The sequence below is a fragment of the Sarcophilus harrisii genome, chromosome 2 (genome assembly GCF_902635505.1).
Source record: "Sarcophilus harrisii chromosome 2, mSarHar1.11, whole genome shotgun sequence".
Taxonomy (NCBI): Eukaryota; Metazoa; Chordata; class Mammalia; order Dasyuromorphia; family Dasyuridae; genus Sarcophilus; species Sarcophilus harrisii.
In genome coordinates, this window is record NC_045427.1 from 286,144,747 (window position 1) to 286,163,107 (window position 18,361).

At 34.5% G+C, this 18,361-nt stretch overlaps 1 protein-coding gene across 3 annotated transcripts in view; it reads right to left on the reverse strand.

The window, feature by feature from the left end:
* The window catches only part of TDP1 (tyrosyl-DNA phosphodiesterase 1), a 156,956-nt gene that overhangs the window by 108,558 nt on the left and 30,037 nt on the right, over positions 1–18,361 (reverse strand). For all 3 annotated transcript variants that reach the window (XM_031952363.1, XM_031952364.1, XM_012547405.3), the window contains exons 7-8: positions 12,521–12,555; positions 1,746–1,838 (exon numbers count right to left, since the gene is read on the reverse strand). In XM_031952363.1, the coding sequence (XP_031808223.1) occupies positions 1,746–1,838; positions 12,521–12,555 (128 nt within the window). The remainder of the gene's footprint in view (positions 1–1,745; positions 1,839–12,520; positions 12,556–18,361) is intronic.

Below are 18,361 nucleotides of genomic sequence, written 5' to 3' on the forward strand. Positions count from 1 at the left end.
CAGACATATCAAAAAAGGAACTGCTAATGGCTAAAAAGTTTTTAACTGCCAACTACTATTGCTTATAGAGACAATCATATCCTACGCTTGTTAAGGACACCAGTGTACTTCAGAAGTCACTTAAATACAAAACCTTGGAGCCATCCTCTACCATTTACAAGTCTTCCCCAGCCCTTCACTATCCTGCTCCCTCCGATATCTTCCCAAGTCTAATCAATTTTTTCTTCCGTATCTCCAAAATCCATTTCCTATCTCCTCTCATATTTTCTAACACAAGTTCATGCCTTCAGTGCTTCTCACTGGAATATTTTGACAGCTTCTAAATGATCTCCCTGCTTCAAGTGTCTCCTCTTCTTCAACCTTTCCTCCATAAAATTACCTAAACACATATCTGGTCATGCAATACCCTGCATAGAAAACTTAAAGAGTTTTCCTGTTGCACCTAGGCTCAAATAAATTCCTTCATGTGATATTTATATTCTCTCACAACCCGGCCTCCATTGACTTTTCCAGGCTTTTTGTTTCCTATACTGTTCACTTCATGGCTCTTTTTTGCAAACTGGTATTTCTCAAACAAAACATTCACTCCTCCTCCTTTGACCATGTTGCTTTCCTTGCTTGGAACTCCCTCCCTCTTTACCTCTACCTGTCAGAATCACCAGCATCCTTAAAATTTCAGCTCAGGTGTACTTTCTACAACATTCTCCCCCTTCAGTTCCAATCCTATCCCTATCACACCAGGTGAGTGTGCTATCTGAAATTACTTTACAAATATTTCTATATACCTAAATACATTTATTCAAACTGCACTTAAGAAGTAAATGATCCTAAAACTGCAATTAACCACTTGTTATTTTCCATTTAGACACAGACTCAAACTGCAGAATAATCTATGTATTTTTGGCATAGTCATTGTAGAAATTTGTTCTGACTAGGCATATATATTACAAAGAAGAGAGGAGAATTTGGGATAAGGTTGCCCCTCCTCCCCAAAACAGAAATCATTAAAGCACAGTTTTGAAATGCTCGAAATATTGTTCTTTCTCTACTTTTCCCATTTATCTATCTCTCTAGTTTCATTAAGTTCCAACTGAAATCTTTTCATTTACTGGAAGTCCTCCCTAATCTGTCTGGAATCTGGTTAATCCCTCTGTTAATTATTTCCTGTTCATCCTGTAAAATAATTTGCTTGATATATATATATATATATATATATCTGTTTGTATATTGTTTCTTTCATTAGATTGTAAGCTTCTTGAGGATAAGGACAACTGTCTTTTGCCTTTTTTTGTATCCCCAGAACTTAGTATAATGCCAGGCACATAGCTGCTGCTTCAAAAATGCTGATTGGGACAACTCTGAAGGTTACATGTTGAATTTATTCTTTTTTAAAAAACAAGCTGTATATTATATTCAAAGTGTCATATTCCTCTCTATTTTACTCTGTATATATGAAAGTGCTCATTTTAGTTAATTTTTTAAGTCCAGAATTTGTTTAAAAAAAAAAAACAACAACACGGCAAAAAGAAGCTCTGATTCTCTTTTGCTTTCACTATTTACAAGAGCTTTGGGTAAGACATTCTCATCCTTGGTAATGTGGGGATAATAATAGTTACAGTTCTCATCCCAAAGGGCTGCTGGGAGGACTAAATAAGAAAATATACTGAAAGTGTTAAATACAAATTTAAGTTATCATTTACACATATTTCAGAAGACAATCACTTAAGAGGCAAAAAGAAACATACCCTTGAGTTTTCTGATGCCAGTCAGCTTGAATAAGATTGGAAGTATGGATGACAACTCGAAGACCTTCTTCATACAACAGCAGCATCATTTTCCTTTTTTAAAAAAATATAGGATGGATAATTATAATTATATAGGGCTCTAGCAATCCTGACCCACATTAATATTTGACAATTAAGAGTAGTCAAAGAATTTCTACTGAATCATTTTAGCATTCCTTATCATTTAAATTCTTCCTCTATTCTATAACATGGAAAACAATGAAATGACGCATACAAGATACATTACTTACCAAGAATGTTAATAATCCCACATCGCAAATTGCCTTATCTGATATTATCTACCAGAAAATGCTCAAATGATTACAGGTTGAATCTTTCCTAATCTTATTAACAATTACTTCCCAATGGGAAACCTTCACTTCAATATAGCCTCTTTCTGTTTCTTCTACCCATTTTTACCATTTTAATTGCCATCTCCTTAGATTTTCTCATCTTATTTTTACCCCTGCATACAAATGTCCTTTTCTTTCCACTCTACCAGATGAAACCGTCCATTTCCTTTAAGAAACAGCTCCAAACCCCACCACCTTCCTAAAGTGTTCCTTATAATCCCACCCCACAAACCTTCTATTATTTGAATTCTAAGAATATTTCATCTGTACTATATAGTCTGAATTTCAATTGTTTAATAAATGTTTAATAATAATTTAATAAATGTTTATTAAGTATCCACTAAGTGCCAGGAATTTAGACAATGTCTCACAAATCTCAGTGTGTTATTTCTTCAGTGAGTTTTTGTACCTTCTTTCCCATTTGACAATTCTACTTTTTAAGGAGTTTTTATCTTTGGTGAATTTTCTTACCTCTCTTGCTTTCTAAGGCATTCTTCTCCTCATTGGCGTTTTGTACTTCCTTTACTATTTGTTCTAGTCTGTTTTGTAAGGTAATTATTTTATGTCTCCTTTACCAGGTTGTTGACTTGCTTTTCATGATTTTCTTGCACCACTCATTTCTCTTCCCAATTTTTCCTTTACCACTCTTACTTGATTTTCAAAATCCTTTCTGAGCTCATCCATTGCCTGAACCCAATTCATATTTTCTTTGAGGCTTTGGATATATAAGCTTGGACTTTATCATCTCCCAAATGTGTATTTTGATCTTCCTTATCATCACAGAAACTTTCTATGGTCGGAATCTTTTTCTGTAATTTGTTCATTTTCGCCGCTTATTATGTTGTGCCACAGTTCTCTTTTAATGTCCTAACCCAGTTTCCCTAATTGTCCTATTCAGTTACTCTGCCTCAGGTTATAACCATTCCCTCTTAATGTTTGCTAGGATAAAGGTCTTCTTAGAACTCAAGCTATAATCATTCCCTCTTCATATTTGATGGGATAAAAGTTTTTATCTATTTTAGACATCATTAGAATATCAAGAACCTCTTTAGTCCCATTATGTCATCTAGGTGCCTCCCCCCATTAGATCATCCCCATCCAGCCATCTTCCCCATTAATCTCATCCTTCTTGTTACCCTATAAAAGAATCTTGTATCTGACATTTGCTACTGGATCTTTGGTAGGGATCTGGTATGAGCTAAGGGGAACTGCGTTTACTCCTGGTGGTCTGTGCTCTGGCCTGGGAGGGACCACAAACCCTCTTGTCTGCTCTGGAGCTGTGAGGAGGATCCCTGCTCTCCAAGATATGCTATGCTCCTCCCTGCTCTGGGAATGCCATCCAGCAATGTGACCTGGATCCAAGTACAGACAAAGCATCAAGAGCCCAGCTGCTATGCCAGCAGAGACCCCAGAATTGCCTTGAGATCAGCCATTCTTACATACTGTGGGCTGAGAGCCCTGGAACCAGCTACAGTTTTGCACACATAGCCTGCATTGGCTTTTACAGTGTCACTTTTTTTTTTATTTGAAATATCCAAGATTTATCTCCTAAAATGGAACATAAGCCATTCAAAGTCAAGAATCAAGTCAACTTAAAAAGTCTTTATATACCATTTAAAGGATTGCAAAGATCTTTAAAGGTTATCTCACTAGATCCTCACAATAATTCTGTGAGATAGATACTATCTACCTCATTTTACAGATAAGGAATCTGGCTGAGAGATTAAATGACTTACAGAATATCAACACAGCTAGTATTTAAGGCAGGATTTAAATTTAAGTCTTCCTGACTCTATCCAAAGCTCTATTCTCCTATAAGACCAAGCTACCTTTTTAATGACCCCAAAGTGGGAAGGACATTAAGATATAACCCTACATACAAGTAACAATCCAATTCAACAAACATTTCTTGAGCACTCAACATAGGTTAAATACTGTTCTAAGTACATTCTAGGTACACTGGGGGCACACAGTGGATACAGTGCCTGTTCTGAAGTCGGGAACACTCCTCTTCCTGAGTTCCAATCCAGCCTCAGACTCTTAACTGTGTGACCCTGGGTAAGTCACTTAACCTTGTCGGCCTCTGTTTTCTCATCTATAAAATGTATTGGAGAAGGAAATGGCAAACCACTCCAGTGTCTTGCCAAAAAACCCTGAAATAGGATCACTATGAGTCAGACTTGGCAAAACAACAAAAAGCACAATAAAAAAGACAATGTCGCTGACCTTAATAAATTTATAATCCAGTTTGAGGGAATAAAATATGACAAAGCATTATAAATATTCACTGGAAAGGTAAGAAATATATTTTCCCTTAAAAAAGGAGCTGGGAAGACCAGAAGGAAAAGGTAGAATTTAACATGGGTGTTGGAAGATATATGGGTAGAATTTCAAAGAAAGGTATGGAAGAAGGGCACACAGAATACCCTAAACTAAAGCACGAGGAGGGGAAGCCCAGCATGTATTAAAGGAATAGCAGATAGCATGAAAACTTCATGGAAAGATCACTGGAATCAGGAGTCCACAAGAATACATTTTTAAAAATAAATAAATAAGGCTCTGACCAGGATGATTTGTCTAAGACCACAAAAAAATGAATTAACATATATGTGAATTTCATTCAAAGTACTCAGCATTAAACTAGTATATAGCTAAAAGAATTTCAGCACTTTTCAATGTATGAAATGTATTCATTAAAATCTAGACCAATTTATATGCATAGTCATGAATTTATCAACTATAATGAAAAATAAGCTAATTCTAGACACAGAATACAAATCTGCCAAATATTTGCACCCACCAAGATCAGTGAACCCTGATCATAGGAAATATAAAATAATTTAAAAGGGAATGGTTTATCATTTTTTTAACACGTAAAATGCATATGTAAATAAGGGCAATGGCTTTAAAAGAGAGAAAAAAAGTGAGAGATGGGGCTTCTTAAAAGTGTGAATCCAGATGTGCTTCTAATTTTATGATGATAAGAAATTATAGGTGGAATGATCCATCAAGATCCACTCCATTATTTTACAAATGAGAAAATAAAGGGGAAAAAATGTCATAACATTATCGTTTACTTTCAGATTTACTGCAAGGAATATTTAAATTTAACTTAGAAACATTTAAATGGGATAATATGAATAAAATGAATTATAAACCTAAAGTCTATATAAATACATACTGTTATTATTTTCATAATTGTTTTGTTTTGATTTCCCCCCCTGGAAAAGCCACATGGCTTATTGTGGATACATTTGAAGGAAGTTTGTTGTTTTGTTGTTTTTCAGTTATAGCTAATTCTTCATTACCCCACTTGGGGTTTTCTTGGCAAAAATATTGTAGTAATTTCCATTTTCTTCTCCAGTTCATTGGAAAGATAATGAAACTGAGGCAAATAAGCTTATGTGACTTACAGGCCACATAGCTAGTAAGTCTCTGAAATTACATCTGAACTCAGGTCTTCCTGACACTAGGCCTGGGTACTCTGTCCATTATACCACTTAGCTGCCCTATAAGCCTTGTAAGGTGACATATAAATGTCACCTGACCAGGAAGCTTTGTATGGACTGGATACAACACTGGACTTGAAGGAAAAATGTATTCGAGTCCTCACTCAGGTATTTAATAACCATCACCTTTGGCAAGTCAATCTCTCTCTGAGTCTCAGTTTCTTCATCTATAAAATGGGGATATTAACACATCTCATAGAGTTACTATATGGATTAAACTAGGTAAAGTATATTATTACAGGTCGGGGTATAGCATATACAGCTTTTTCAATATATCACAGGGATAACAAAGTAAGTGATCTGGAAAACAAATTATTCTGGGTTGGCAATTTATAATCTATGTGACCTCAAACAGGTTACTTATTAATTATAAGATTAGTTGCTTCACTTATATGTAACTTTGGAAAAACCCGAGTTCAAGTCCTGTCTCTTGACAATTACAAGCTGAGTGATCCTGGGTAGTACACTTAACCTCTCCTGCCTCGGTTTCCTTATCTGCAAAAGGAGAAGGCTGGATTGGATGGTCTCTAAGAAACTTTCCAGTACTAAATCCCGTGTTCTGTAAATCTTTAAAAAAACATATAAGTTTGAGCTACCACTATTATTAATATTAATAAGTAACCTGTTTGAGGTCACATAGGTTACAAATTGCCAACCCAGAATGGTTTCTGTTCCTTGTCTACTCTTCTAGAACACTAACTTACCTTGTTATCCATGTGGTCTATGGAAAACAACCCTAGATTAAGAAACCAGAAACTGAGAATCTACATCTATCTGTTTGACCTTGAGAAAATCAATTCTGCTCTCCAGGTCTATTTCGTCATGGGACAGCTATTAAATTAGCTGATCTCCTTGATTTCTTGTAGCTCCAAAATTCTATGATCCATTAGGTGTATTTCTCAAAAGACCTTAAAACAGAAATCTGAATATATTATCATGTACCAATGTCCCATAATAAAAATGAAGATGGAAACAACAACATTTATACAGTATTTCTGCTAATGTCATATCTGACTCTATGGGACTCTACTTGTTGACGAACATACTAGAGTTGTTTGCCATTACCTTCTCCAATATGTTCCCTTTTACAGATGAGGAACTTAAGCTAAGAGGGAGTAAGTGACTTACCCAGAATCACAAAACTTGAGGTTTATAAAAATGCCTTACAAACATTTTATGATTTTATCCCCACAATAGTCTTGGAAGGAGATGTTATTACTATCACCATTTTACAAATGAGGAAACTGGGGCAGCCAGGATAAGTGACTTGTTCAGGGTTATACAATCGGTAAACATCCGATACCACATTTGAACCCAAAGTCTCCCTGGTCCCAAGTCTAGAGCTATCAAACCCTTGGGTCAGCAAGCAATTTAGCTATTTGTGATCATTTAGCTTTGATATGTCCACATGTAATGAACAACTTGACACAGGCTAATTCCATTTGTATGATATTTACACAGAGAGGTAAGAGATTTGAGCTAAAAAGTGACTGTCACTACCGTAAATGCTGCTTCTCCTTTCCTTAAGCTGATTGGTACAAGAGGCTTGTAAGAGGCATTCTATCCACTGTGCCACCCCTACAATCAGACCTACATGTCAACCTGCTTCTTTCCTTATCTATACTTAGGGCACGGAAACTTGGCAATTAGCCATGGAAGGCAGTAAGGATTTCTAAAAGCAATTGCTAAAAGAATTTAGCTAGGTGGCAGAGTGGATAAAGTGTCAGCTGCAGAGACAGGAAGCTCAGAGTTCAAATGTAACCTCAAACTTTTACTAGCTGTGTGATCTAGACAAGTCATTAAATCCAGCTTACCTCAGTGTTCTCATCTGTAAGATGAGCTAGAGAAAGAAATGGAAAGCTAGTCCAGGAGCCTTTACCAAGAAAACCTCAAATAGGGTTAAAAAGAGTCAGATACAACTGAAAACCAATGAAGAACCACAAAAATAAGTCAGGAGAAAACCCAGCCCACGGTAGGGGGGAAATGGATATAGAAAAGAATCATTTCAACCAAGGTTTGGCATCTGACAGGGTCAAGACTCTCTTCATATAGTAACTTGGAAAAGTTCTGGACTGAAATTGAAAAATCAGTGAAATATCCTGAAAGACAGATAATGAAACACAATCTGCTACCTTTTCTTATGTGAGGGAGTAGGCACTCAGAAATAATACTGCACACATTGTCCCTTGTGTGCACTGTACTGATTTTTTAAAACTTCTTTGTCAAAAGAGCGCCAGTCTTAGGTAGCAGGAGAGTGTATAAAAAGGAAATTAACTGTAATATATGAAATCCAAAATACAGATAAAAAAAAAAAAAGGTTTTAAGAAAGGCTTTATATCAGGTATATAAAGACCCAGATTCTAGGCCTAACTCTGATATTAACTAAGTCTGTGATTCTGGGAATAATAATTAACCTCCTCATGTGTAAATTAAGAGAGGTGGGCCAGTATGATTTCTAACATTCCTTCCAGCTCTGAAATTATTTATTAAGTTATTAGTTATTAGGAGATAGTGTAATAAATTAAAAGTTATTAGGAGACAAGGACATGCTCCGATTGTCAATTTAGAAGCAAGTATACTCCATCAAAACAGGCAACTGAAAGATATGACATCCTCAAATGCATAGAGCTATTTTAAAATTCTTATTAATTCCCAAATTACTTAACTTCACATTATCTTATAATTGTATATTAAGCATATACTTTCTCTCTCCAGTAAGAGTATAAGCTCTTTGAGGGTAGGGACAAAATTTTTTATCAATGATTCTTACATATTTAGTCTTAGGAACTTTTTTGCACTATTAAAAATTATTGAGGAGCCCCTCTCCTCAAGATCTTTTACTAATGTGAGTTATATCTACCAATATTAAAATGTCTTATGGCCCTTTTCAATAATGAGCTGATTTAGACCAGTTCCAACTAGTGATGGAGAGAGTCATCTGCAGCCAGAGAAAGGACTGTGGAAACTGAGTGTGGAACACAACATAATAATTTTCACTTTTTTGTTATCGTTTGCTTGATTTTTGTTTTTTTCTCATTTTTTCTTTTTGATATGATGATTTTTCTTGTGCAGGATGATAATTGTGGAAATATGTTTAAGATATATTGGATTACTTGCTGTTTAGGGGAGAAAGATGGAAGAAAAAAATTTGGAATTTTGCAAAGGTGAATGTTGAAAATTATATGCATGTTTTGAAAATAAATAAAAGCTTTAAAATATTAAAATGTGTTATTATGAAAATAGTTTTGACTTCAGGGATTCCCTAAAAGAGTCTGTGAAACCCACTTTCATTACTGATTGCCCTGACAGTTCCCAGACTATACTTTGAGAATTGCTGATTTAGATCAAGGAATCATTTTTAATCCCTTCTGTGCCATGGATCCCTTGAGCACCCTGATGTAGCCTATCAAAGTCTTCCCAGAAAAATGTTTTCAAATACACAAAATAAAATATAAGATTACAAAGGAAGCCAATTATGCCAAAAGTTACTAAAATATTTTAAAGGGCAAGTTCTTGGTTAAGACTCTGGCTTTATATACAATCGTACCTTTTTTCTGGCTCCTACCACTCTTTGCAAAGCACAATGTATAGTAGTGACACAGTTGGAACTTTTATAGTTTGGAGACCCTCAACAATGATATCACCTCCTATCAAAGCCTTAATTTTTAAAGCTTTAACTTTTAAGATACTGGATAGCCCAGTGAACAGAGCGATGCCAGAGATTAGGGAGACTATTCTGAGTTCAATTCTGGTCCAAGAGAGTCACTTAACCCGTTTGCCTCTGGGTCCTCAATTGTAAATAAGCTGGAAAAGATGGCAAAACACCAATTTCTTTGCCAAGAATACTTCAAATGGAGTCACAAAGTGTCAGACATGACTGAAATGAGTCAATAACAAGTCCCTAGTTATGAAAGGATCAATAATTAAACTTGATTTAACACCTTTGCATTTCTGAAAACATTGCTTTATGCTTCGTATAGGGAAAAAATATTAATGAGAAACTCAAAATTTTGTGGAAATGGATTTTTAGCTTGAGTCAAATAGGAAAGTATAATTAAAGTTTACATTAATAATGGGGAAAAAGTAAAATTAAAGGGAAAAAAGATCTAGTATCACTGGGTTCTGGTGATCATTTTTAATGACAGCTAATATAATACTACCACATTTCTTTCCAATATCTAACAAATCAAATGTAGGCTAAATGAGTGGATAATTTTTATATGTCTTTGCCCCTACAGAATCACTTTAAAACAGGTCAGCAGAAGAAAATTCTAGAATCATATTTTATAAAAACAGCTGAATTGATTATATTGCTTTAAGGTTTACAAAGTGCTTTTTTACATATATTTTGGCCCCAGTGATGTAGCTACTAAGGCTCATTTTGCAGATGAGGAAATTGAAGTTCTGAAACTTGGGACTTTTCAAGGTCAAAGTTTGTTAGTATGTGAGTTAGTATGCGTATCTAAGGAAAGAATAAAATACTCTGGCCCCCCAGATTCAGTCCTCTATCCATTATGCCATGTTGCCTCTCACAGGTATCTCAAAATTACAATTATCCCTTTCACATCACAATTTTCCCCACTAAGGTTTCAATATATTACATGTCCATGTAAGAAACTAAATGGAAATTGAGAATTTTGTGGAAGCTGCAGAAAATACACAAAAACCAGCAGATAGCAAGAAACTATAACCAAATCTTTAACCCAAATTTTACAATAAAGTAAACACCTCAGAAAAGAAAAAGGAAAAAAATTCAGACTCCTCTGGTACGATGAGGCAGAAAAATTTTACATGGACTTTTCCAGATTGCAGAAGCACTACATCCATAACCCCTGTTCAATGCGGAAGGGATAAATACAGAAATTCTAGAAGTTATCAAGTCAAACATGAGTTCACATATTTAGCACCCCGAAGTCGTATTTTGTGTTGATCTGTAAGACCCCTAGAATGAGGAACTCTAACTTTCAATTCTATTTTACCCCACTTCTCCGATCCAAGGAAAGTTCAGTTCACTTCAGGGTAATTCTAACTTTTTTAGGAAGTTCTTTCTTATATGAATCCAAAATTGCCTACCTATAAATTCCTCCCATTGTTTTTAAATCTATCATCTGGTATCAAGCAACACAAGTCTATATCTCTGACATTCTTTCAAATACTTATATACAATTTGCCCTTACCCCAACTCTCACTCCCTATTTAGATTTCTTTTTTTAATTTGAAATGAAGTAGTCTAATGTGAACATTCCAAATCAAAGGACATTAAAAAAAAATCAAACTCTACATATGGAATGTGTTTGATGCAACTATGATCAATGAATGAAAATGTCTATTATAACAGATAAAAAGGAAAATGATATACTTTCAACGCTTTGCTGTTCAATAATTTTTTAGCCTTGACTCTTCATAATTTCATTTGGGGTTTTCTTATCAAATGTAATAGAGGGGTATGTCATCTCCTTCTTCTGCTCATGAAGAAGCTGAGGTAAAGAGAGGTAAGTGACTTGTTTTGAATCACACAGTTAGTGTCAAAAGCCAGATTTGAACTCAGAAGAGGAATCTTCCTGATTCTAGACCTGGCACTCTATCCACTGCGCCATCTAGTTTCCCATATTTCATTGTAGATGCTTCTTTTGTTAGCTTAGAAGCAAATCTTGGAAAATAATTAGGAAAATATCCATTTTCATTACTGACACAGAGCAAGAACAAGTCTGAAGCATTTTCACTGAAGCATCCTTAATGCTGGCAAATCTTGGTCCTCTTGAGATGGATGTGATTTTTGGAAATGGACAAAAATGTTAATAGTCAAGTCTAATGAAAAAGGCTGATTAAACTGAGCAATGCTGTTTGCAATCAAAATCAATGTGTAGCTTGAAAGTAATGAAAACGTATTTATGCTCTAGCTCATAACTTGACTTGGGAGGAAATATCCAAATACTAATCCAAACATTTAAGCAATGATAGTTAGGTTGGAAAAAGTGCATAGAATCCTAAGGGGACTACTTTGAGGAAGGCAAATTTACATTTGGATATATAAATTCTATTTTTTTTAATCACAAATAAGTTTAATTACCATGGGCCAATCTAACTTGAAGTTTTTCTATTCAATAAAAACTAAACATACATTTCCTAAACAAGTTTGGTAGACACGATCCTAATATTAATTGATTCCTAAAAAGAGATTGGTGCTCACTGTTACTTGACTCTGAAAACATATATAAAATAAGCATAAAGCTAAATGAATTACACAGTGTATCCCAAAAGCTTGGTTCTAAGCTTTGACAACTTATCCTTTAACTGTCCAAATAAGTAATATTAAAATATCCAATAAATAGCTGGCCGCATAGGACCATGTGTACAATAATACTTTATTATTTAAACTACTAAAGCTTAAAACTTAAAAAAAAATGCTGTTAAAGCTTTTGGATTACCTTTTTACTATTACTATACATTTATTATAGAAGTGAGTGTATTTATAAACATGCATATACTAAATAATATATGTGTATGTATTCATATATGTATATGCATATATATTACATATAAAACATTCTAGCAGGGAAATCAGGTTTCAAAGTCAGAAGATCAGGAATCCAATTCAGACTCTGCTACATACGATCCATGTGACTTTGAAAAAGTGAATTAACTTCTCTGAACCTCAGTCTACCCATTTACAAGTTGAGAATACTAAATTAGATAGTAATATTGCTTATATTTCTAATGCCTATGGAAAGGATTACTTTTAAAGCTAGCTATTTTAATAAAAAATAAGGAAATGAACATACTTCTGACCTTCCATACTACTTTTCAATTTAAGATATTCCACAAATTTAAGATTATTCTGAATACATCACCCTTAAGATAAAAAATTACTTACGTATGATGAGTTCCAAATGCAATATCCAACTTGGCCTAGGATGACAAAAAAAAAAAGCTTGACCTTAATTATTTATGAAATACATTTTCACTCAAAACATCACACAATTCAACTGAAATTTAGTTTGAAAAGGTTTGGACCTCCATTTTTTTTTCAATGTATTGTCTGCCCTCTAGTGGAGAAAAGCTTAGGCAGCAAGACAACCTTTTTATGGCAACATTCACAATTGCTTTTCATTTTAACATTAAATTTTAAAGGTTAGATAGGATGATTTTATATATCAAATTGCCTTATTTAGAAATTAGCCTCTATAAATAGAGTGTTAAGGAACATTAATATGGGGATAAAGACAAGGTATTGTTTAAAGTCCATCTAACTGGCATTAATAAAAAAAAATTAATTCATGAAAGTTTTTAGAGCCGATGTAAAAGGAAATATTCACAGAATTAATACACTACTAAATTGGAGCACACCTCAGATATCATCTGGTCTATCATGTGCCTGAACAGAAAATGGGTCTAAAATAAAGCATTGCAGGGGTGAATCATCTACTTCCAAGGAAATACTCTAATTGTAAGAAAGTCTATCATTACAAAAACCTCTATCTTCTATTCCAGTTTTCACGCATTTTACCCAGTGTGCCCTAGAGAACCAAAAAGAAATCTTAAAAAAAAAAAGCATTATTTGGTAATAGCTGAAGAGAGCTACCACATATCTTTCCTATTATCTTCTACCTCTCCAAGTTTTCTCATCTCCAAGATAACCATCTTCAGGTATTTCAATCAATTTAAATTTGTCCTACTTCCTCACATTATGGGTTCCTATCTTCTAAGAGGCTCTATTCAATGGTCTCCAAATTTATGTGACTGCATACTCCATCACTAAAAAAAATTTGTGTGCATACTACTAATGCATATATGTACTTATTTATAAACTACATGTAAGTCATTAGGTACTAATTATTTGTATTATAAACTATATACAAAGCTTTAGATACGAATTATATACATATATATATATGAATCAACCATATATATTAATTTTAGGTATTATTTATATATATTACAAATACAAGCAAAAATAAATATTAAAAGTTCAAAATAATATTTGATTCTAAAGTCAATAGGGAACCACTAGAGTTTTCTGAGAAGGAGAGTAAAATGGACAAACCAAAATTGTAGAACATTTTGGCAGCTGTGGGGATGGATAGATTATCAGGAAGTGAGATTTGAAATAGGAAAAACAATTATAGGAGGCTAATGCAATAAATTAGGTAAAAGATGATGAGTTTTTTATTAAAAAAAAAAGGTTATGCCTTTATGAACAACAAGTTGTGGTAAATGATTGTGATGGAAGGCTATTGTGCTGAGAAATCATGAGCTCAACAATCTTAGAAAAACGCGGGAAGACTTGCATGAAAGAATGAAAGAATTAAGAGTGAAATGAGCAGAACCAAGAGAATGTTGTCTATACTTTAGACTGCACAGTAACAGCAATTTTGTTTTAAGCACGACTGAGCAAATAAGTTATTCTAACCATTTCAAATACCCAAATTAACTACAAAGAACATAGGAAGAAAGACACTATCTGCATCCAGAGAAAGAACTAAAAAATAGAAGTACGGATATAATTTTATACACACACACATACACACAAACACATTTGTGTTTAATGCTAGCCATCTCTAGGGCAAAGAGGAGGGGAAAAAAAGAAAAAAAAGATTTATATCATAATTTTATTGTATATTTAAGAGAAATAAGTTGCAGTTGCAGTCTCATGCGCTATCATCTTTTCTTTATCACACAATGTCTGTTTTATTCTACAAATTAAAAATAAAATAATATTTTAAAAGACATGCCAATAATCAATGAACAAACATCACTTAACTGGATACTAACAATACATTCACTATTAAGTACATTCTATATACAAGCCAACATACCAGGTCCTAATGATGAAAAAACCACAGCTCCTTACTTCAATGAAGGGACAACAGACATTCAAATAATAATGATATGTTGTAAACTGTGATATGGACATCAAAGGAAAATTGACAATATTATGATAGAATATGGGACACCACTTTCAGTTGGATTGGCTCAGGAAAAGTTTTGAGAAGGAAGAGATGAGTGATATAAGCCAAATTCAATAGGTGAAGATACGTTCTATCTAGGAAACTTAAGACTATGGATGTACAGAGGCAGAAGGCTGAAACTGGGAAACAGCCAGACAGGTCTGGCTGATAAAAAGTGTGCATAAAAAGAGATGCTAAATGAAATAAAAAAGAAAAAGGAGGCTCAACCCAATTGGCCGTAGATGTCAACATTAGGACTTTATATTTTATTCTGGGGGCAACAAAGAAACGTTTAAAGTTCTAAAGAAAAGGGTGGCTATGGCAACATTAGGAAGACAAATTCAGTAATATAATAATGCTGTAAAGAATGAATTTCTGGAGACATGAAGATCAATAAAGAAGCTATCGCCATAAGCTAGGTAAGAGGCCATAAGACCTAATTGGAGGCAGTGCAAGTATGAATGCAGAGAAGATATACAATGTACAAAATATATTTGCGGAATAAGAATGAAGACTCTGGAGGACTAAGTCATAAAAGGAATGGGGAAGTTGGGTGGTCAGATTGGGGGGGGGAATATTTGGGGCATATGAAGTTTTGAGACATTAGCAGAAGATTCCAAGAGAATCTTCTAGCCATCGCAGTTAGAAATATGGTACTAGAGCTCAGGAGAAATATGATAGCTGCCCAGATTTCAGTCTTCTACCAAGAATCAATGCCATAGAAGTAGTGAACTAAAAGGAGTGAATGAAATTGACAAAAGAGAAATAAAAGAGAGACTCCTTAGACAGGCTCCTTAGAGCCTTGAGAGATAAATTCTGTAATTGTAGTGTCATTATCAAAGTCTAAGAACTATACTTATTTTTAATATCTTTAAATTTAAAAACTAAAATTATGACCTTTTGCCATGGAACCTTATGCCATAAAATTATGACAACCACTTTTGACTCAGTTCCAAAAAAAAATAAAATAAAATCTATTTAATGTCAGTTTTTCTTCCAGTCAACTATATGTACTTGGACAATTTATTTTCTTTTGTGGATCTGCCTCAATTCCCCCATCTGTAAAACAAGAGTGCTGAAGCTATATGATCTACAAATTCCTTTTGCAATGCCGGAGAAACTGAGACAAGATAGAGATTAGAGAGTTTTTAATATTTTATTTGAAAGAGAGAGATTGTGCTGTGGGCATGTGGCCCACAGGGCTGATGTCCAAAGCATCCAAATGTTAATGTGTGCTTCCCATGAAATATATATACACGTGGCTCCAAGCTACCAGAGGGTAGACCGAGGCAGAGGCGGAGTCAGAGCACTGAGAGCAAAACAGATTATCAATCTGATACTGACAGAGTGACATTCCCACAGGTTGGGATCAAGAAGAACAATGACTGAATTGGGGGAGGCACCGGACATTTTGATAAGTAGGGAAGGTCTGGGGTCATGATGTCCTAAGATAGATCTTTCTCCTTATCAAATATCCTGATGATTAAGAGGGAAGGGAGATATTGCAACCTGGGGATTGCAACCTCAGAATAACTGAGGTAGGACAATTCAAGGAGACCATGGCATAACACTTTCTAATTATATAATTTTCTGGGTCTAATGTATCTAAATTTTTTTTTTTTATTTAATAGCCTTTTATTTACAGGATATATGCATGGGTAACTTTACAGCATTAACAATTGCCAAACCTCTTGTTCCAATTTTTCACCTCTTACCCCCTTCACCCCCTCCCCTAGATGGCAGGATGACCAGTAGATGTTAAATATATTAAAATATAAATTAGATACACAATAAGTATACATGACCAAAACGTTATTTTGCTGTACAAAAAGAATCAGACTCTGAAATATTGTACAATTAGCTTGTGAAGGAAATCAAAAATGCAGGTGTGCATAAATATAGGGATTGGGAATTCAATGTAATGGTTTTTGGTCATCTCCCAGAGTTCTTTTTCTGGGCATAGCTGGTTCAGTTCATTACTGCTCCATTGGAAATGATTTGGTTGATCTCGTTGCTGAGGATGGCCTGGTCCATCAGAACTGGTCATCATATAGTATTGTTGTTGAAGTATATAATGATCTCCTGGTCCTGCTCATTTCACTCAGCATCAGTTCGTGTAAGTCTCTCCAGGCCTTTCTGAAATCATCCTGTTGGTCATTTCTTACAGAACAGTAATATTCCATAATATTCATATACCACAATTTATTCAGCCATTCTCCAACTGATGGACATCCATTCAGTTTCCAGTTTCTAGCCACTACAAAAAGGGCTGCCACAAACATTCGTGCACATACAGGTCCCTTTCCCTTCTTTATAATCTCTTTGGGATATAATCCCAGTAGTAACACTGCTGGATCAAAGGGTATGCACAGTTTGATAACTTTTTGAGCATAGTTCCAAACTACTCTCCAAAATGGTTGGATTCGTTCACAACTCCACCAACAATGCATCAATGTCCCAGTTTTCCCGCATCCCCTCCAACAATCATCATTATTTTTTCCTGTCATCTTAGCCAATCTGACAGGTGTGTAGTGGTATCTTAGAGTTGTCTTAATTTGCATTTCTCTGATTAATAATGACTTGGAGCATCTTTTCATATGACTAGAAATAGTTTCAATTTCTTCATCTGAGAATTGTCTGTTCATATCCTTTGACCATTTTTCAATTGGAGAATGGCTTGATTTTTTATAAATTAGAGTTAATTCTCTATATATTTTGGAAATGAGGCCTTTATCAGAACCTTTGACTGTAAAAATATTTTCCCAGTTTATTGCTTCCCTTCTAATCTTGTCTGCATTAGTTTTGTTTGTACAAAAACTTTTCAGTTTGGTATAATCGAAATTTTCTATTTTGTGATCAGTAATGATCTCTAGTTCTGCTTTGGTCATAAAGACCTTCCCCTTCCACAGGTCTGAGAGGTAAACTATCCTATGTTCCTCTAATTTATTAATAATTTCATTCTTTATGCCTAGGTCATGCATTTTGACCTTATCTTGGTGTACGGCGTTAAGTATGGATCAATGCCTAGTTTCTGCCATATTAGTTTCCAATTTTCCCAGCAATTTTTATCAAACAGTGAGTTCTTATCCCAAAAGCTCGGATCAAAATGAAAGGCTTCTATTAAAAGCTTCCTTTAGCTCTGTCATATATAAAAATATTAAGCACCTCTATGTGTCAAACACTAGAAAAACAAAAAGGGGTCCTTAAAGATGTGTGCACACGCGTGCGCGCATGCACACATACACACATACACACACATACACACACACACACAAAATGAAAAAGATCTCAAAGATAAAGAAAACATTGAAATGCTAGGGGAAAGTTGAAGTTTCTTTTTCCAGGTCAAAGTTTTAAAAAAAATTATAAAATATTATCCATTACCTTCCTGAACTGAAATGATAGGATCAAAATTTTTCTCCATCTAAGGCAATCTTCCTACAAAGTCTGAACTCAACCACAGACTACTACAATCAATATCAATTGATAGCTGCTCTTTATTGCTATCTAATTGTAAGACTGAAAGCTTTTTTGCAAGCAAGCTCCTTTTACACCCAATTCCTTGCCAAGAGGCACTTAGCAAATGTGTATTGGATAAATGAGTGACCACAATAGTCTCTTCCTGATCCTGGTTGCAATACTAAATTGAGGTAAATTCCTAATAAGTTCTGTTACACTTACATAACAATGAATCCCTGCCTTCACCCCCATTCCCATATTTTGGGAGCTTCTAGTTTGCTTTTCATTTTTCTCAGTTTTAGTTTAAT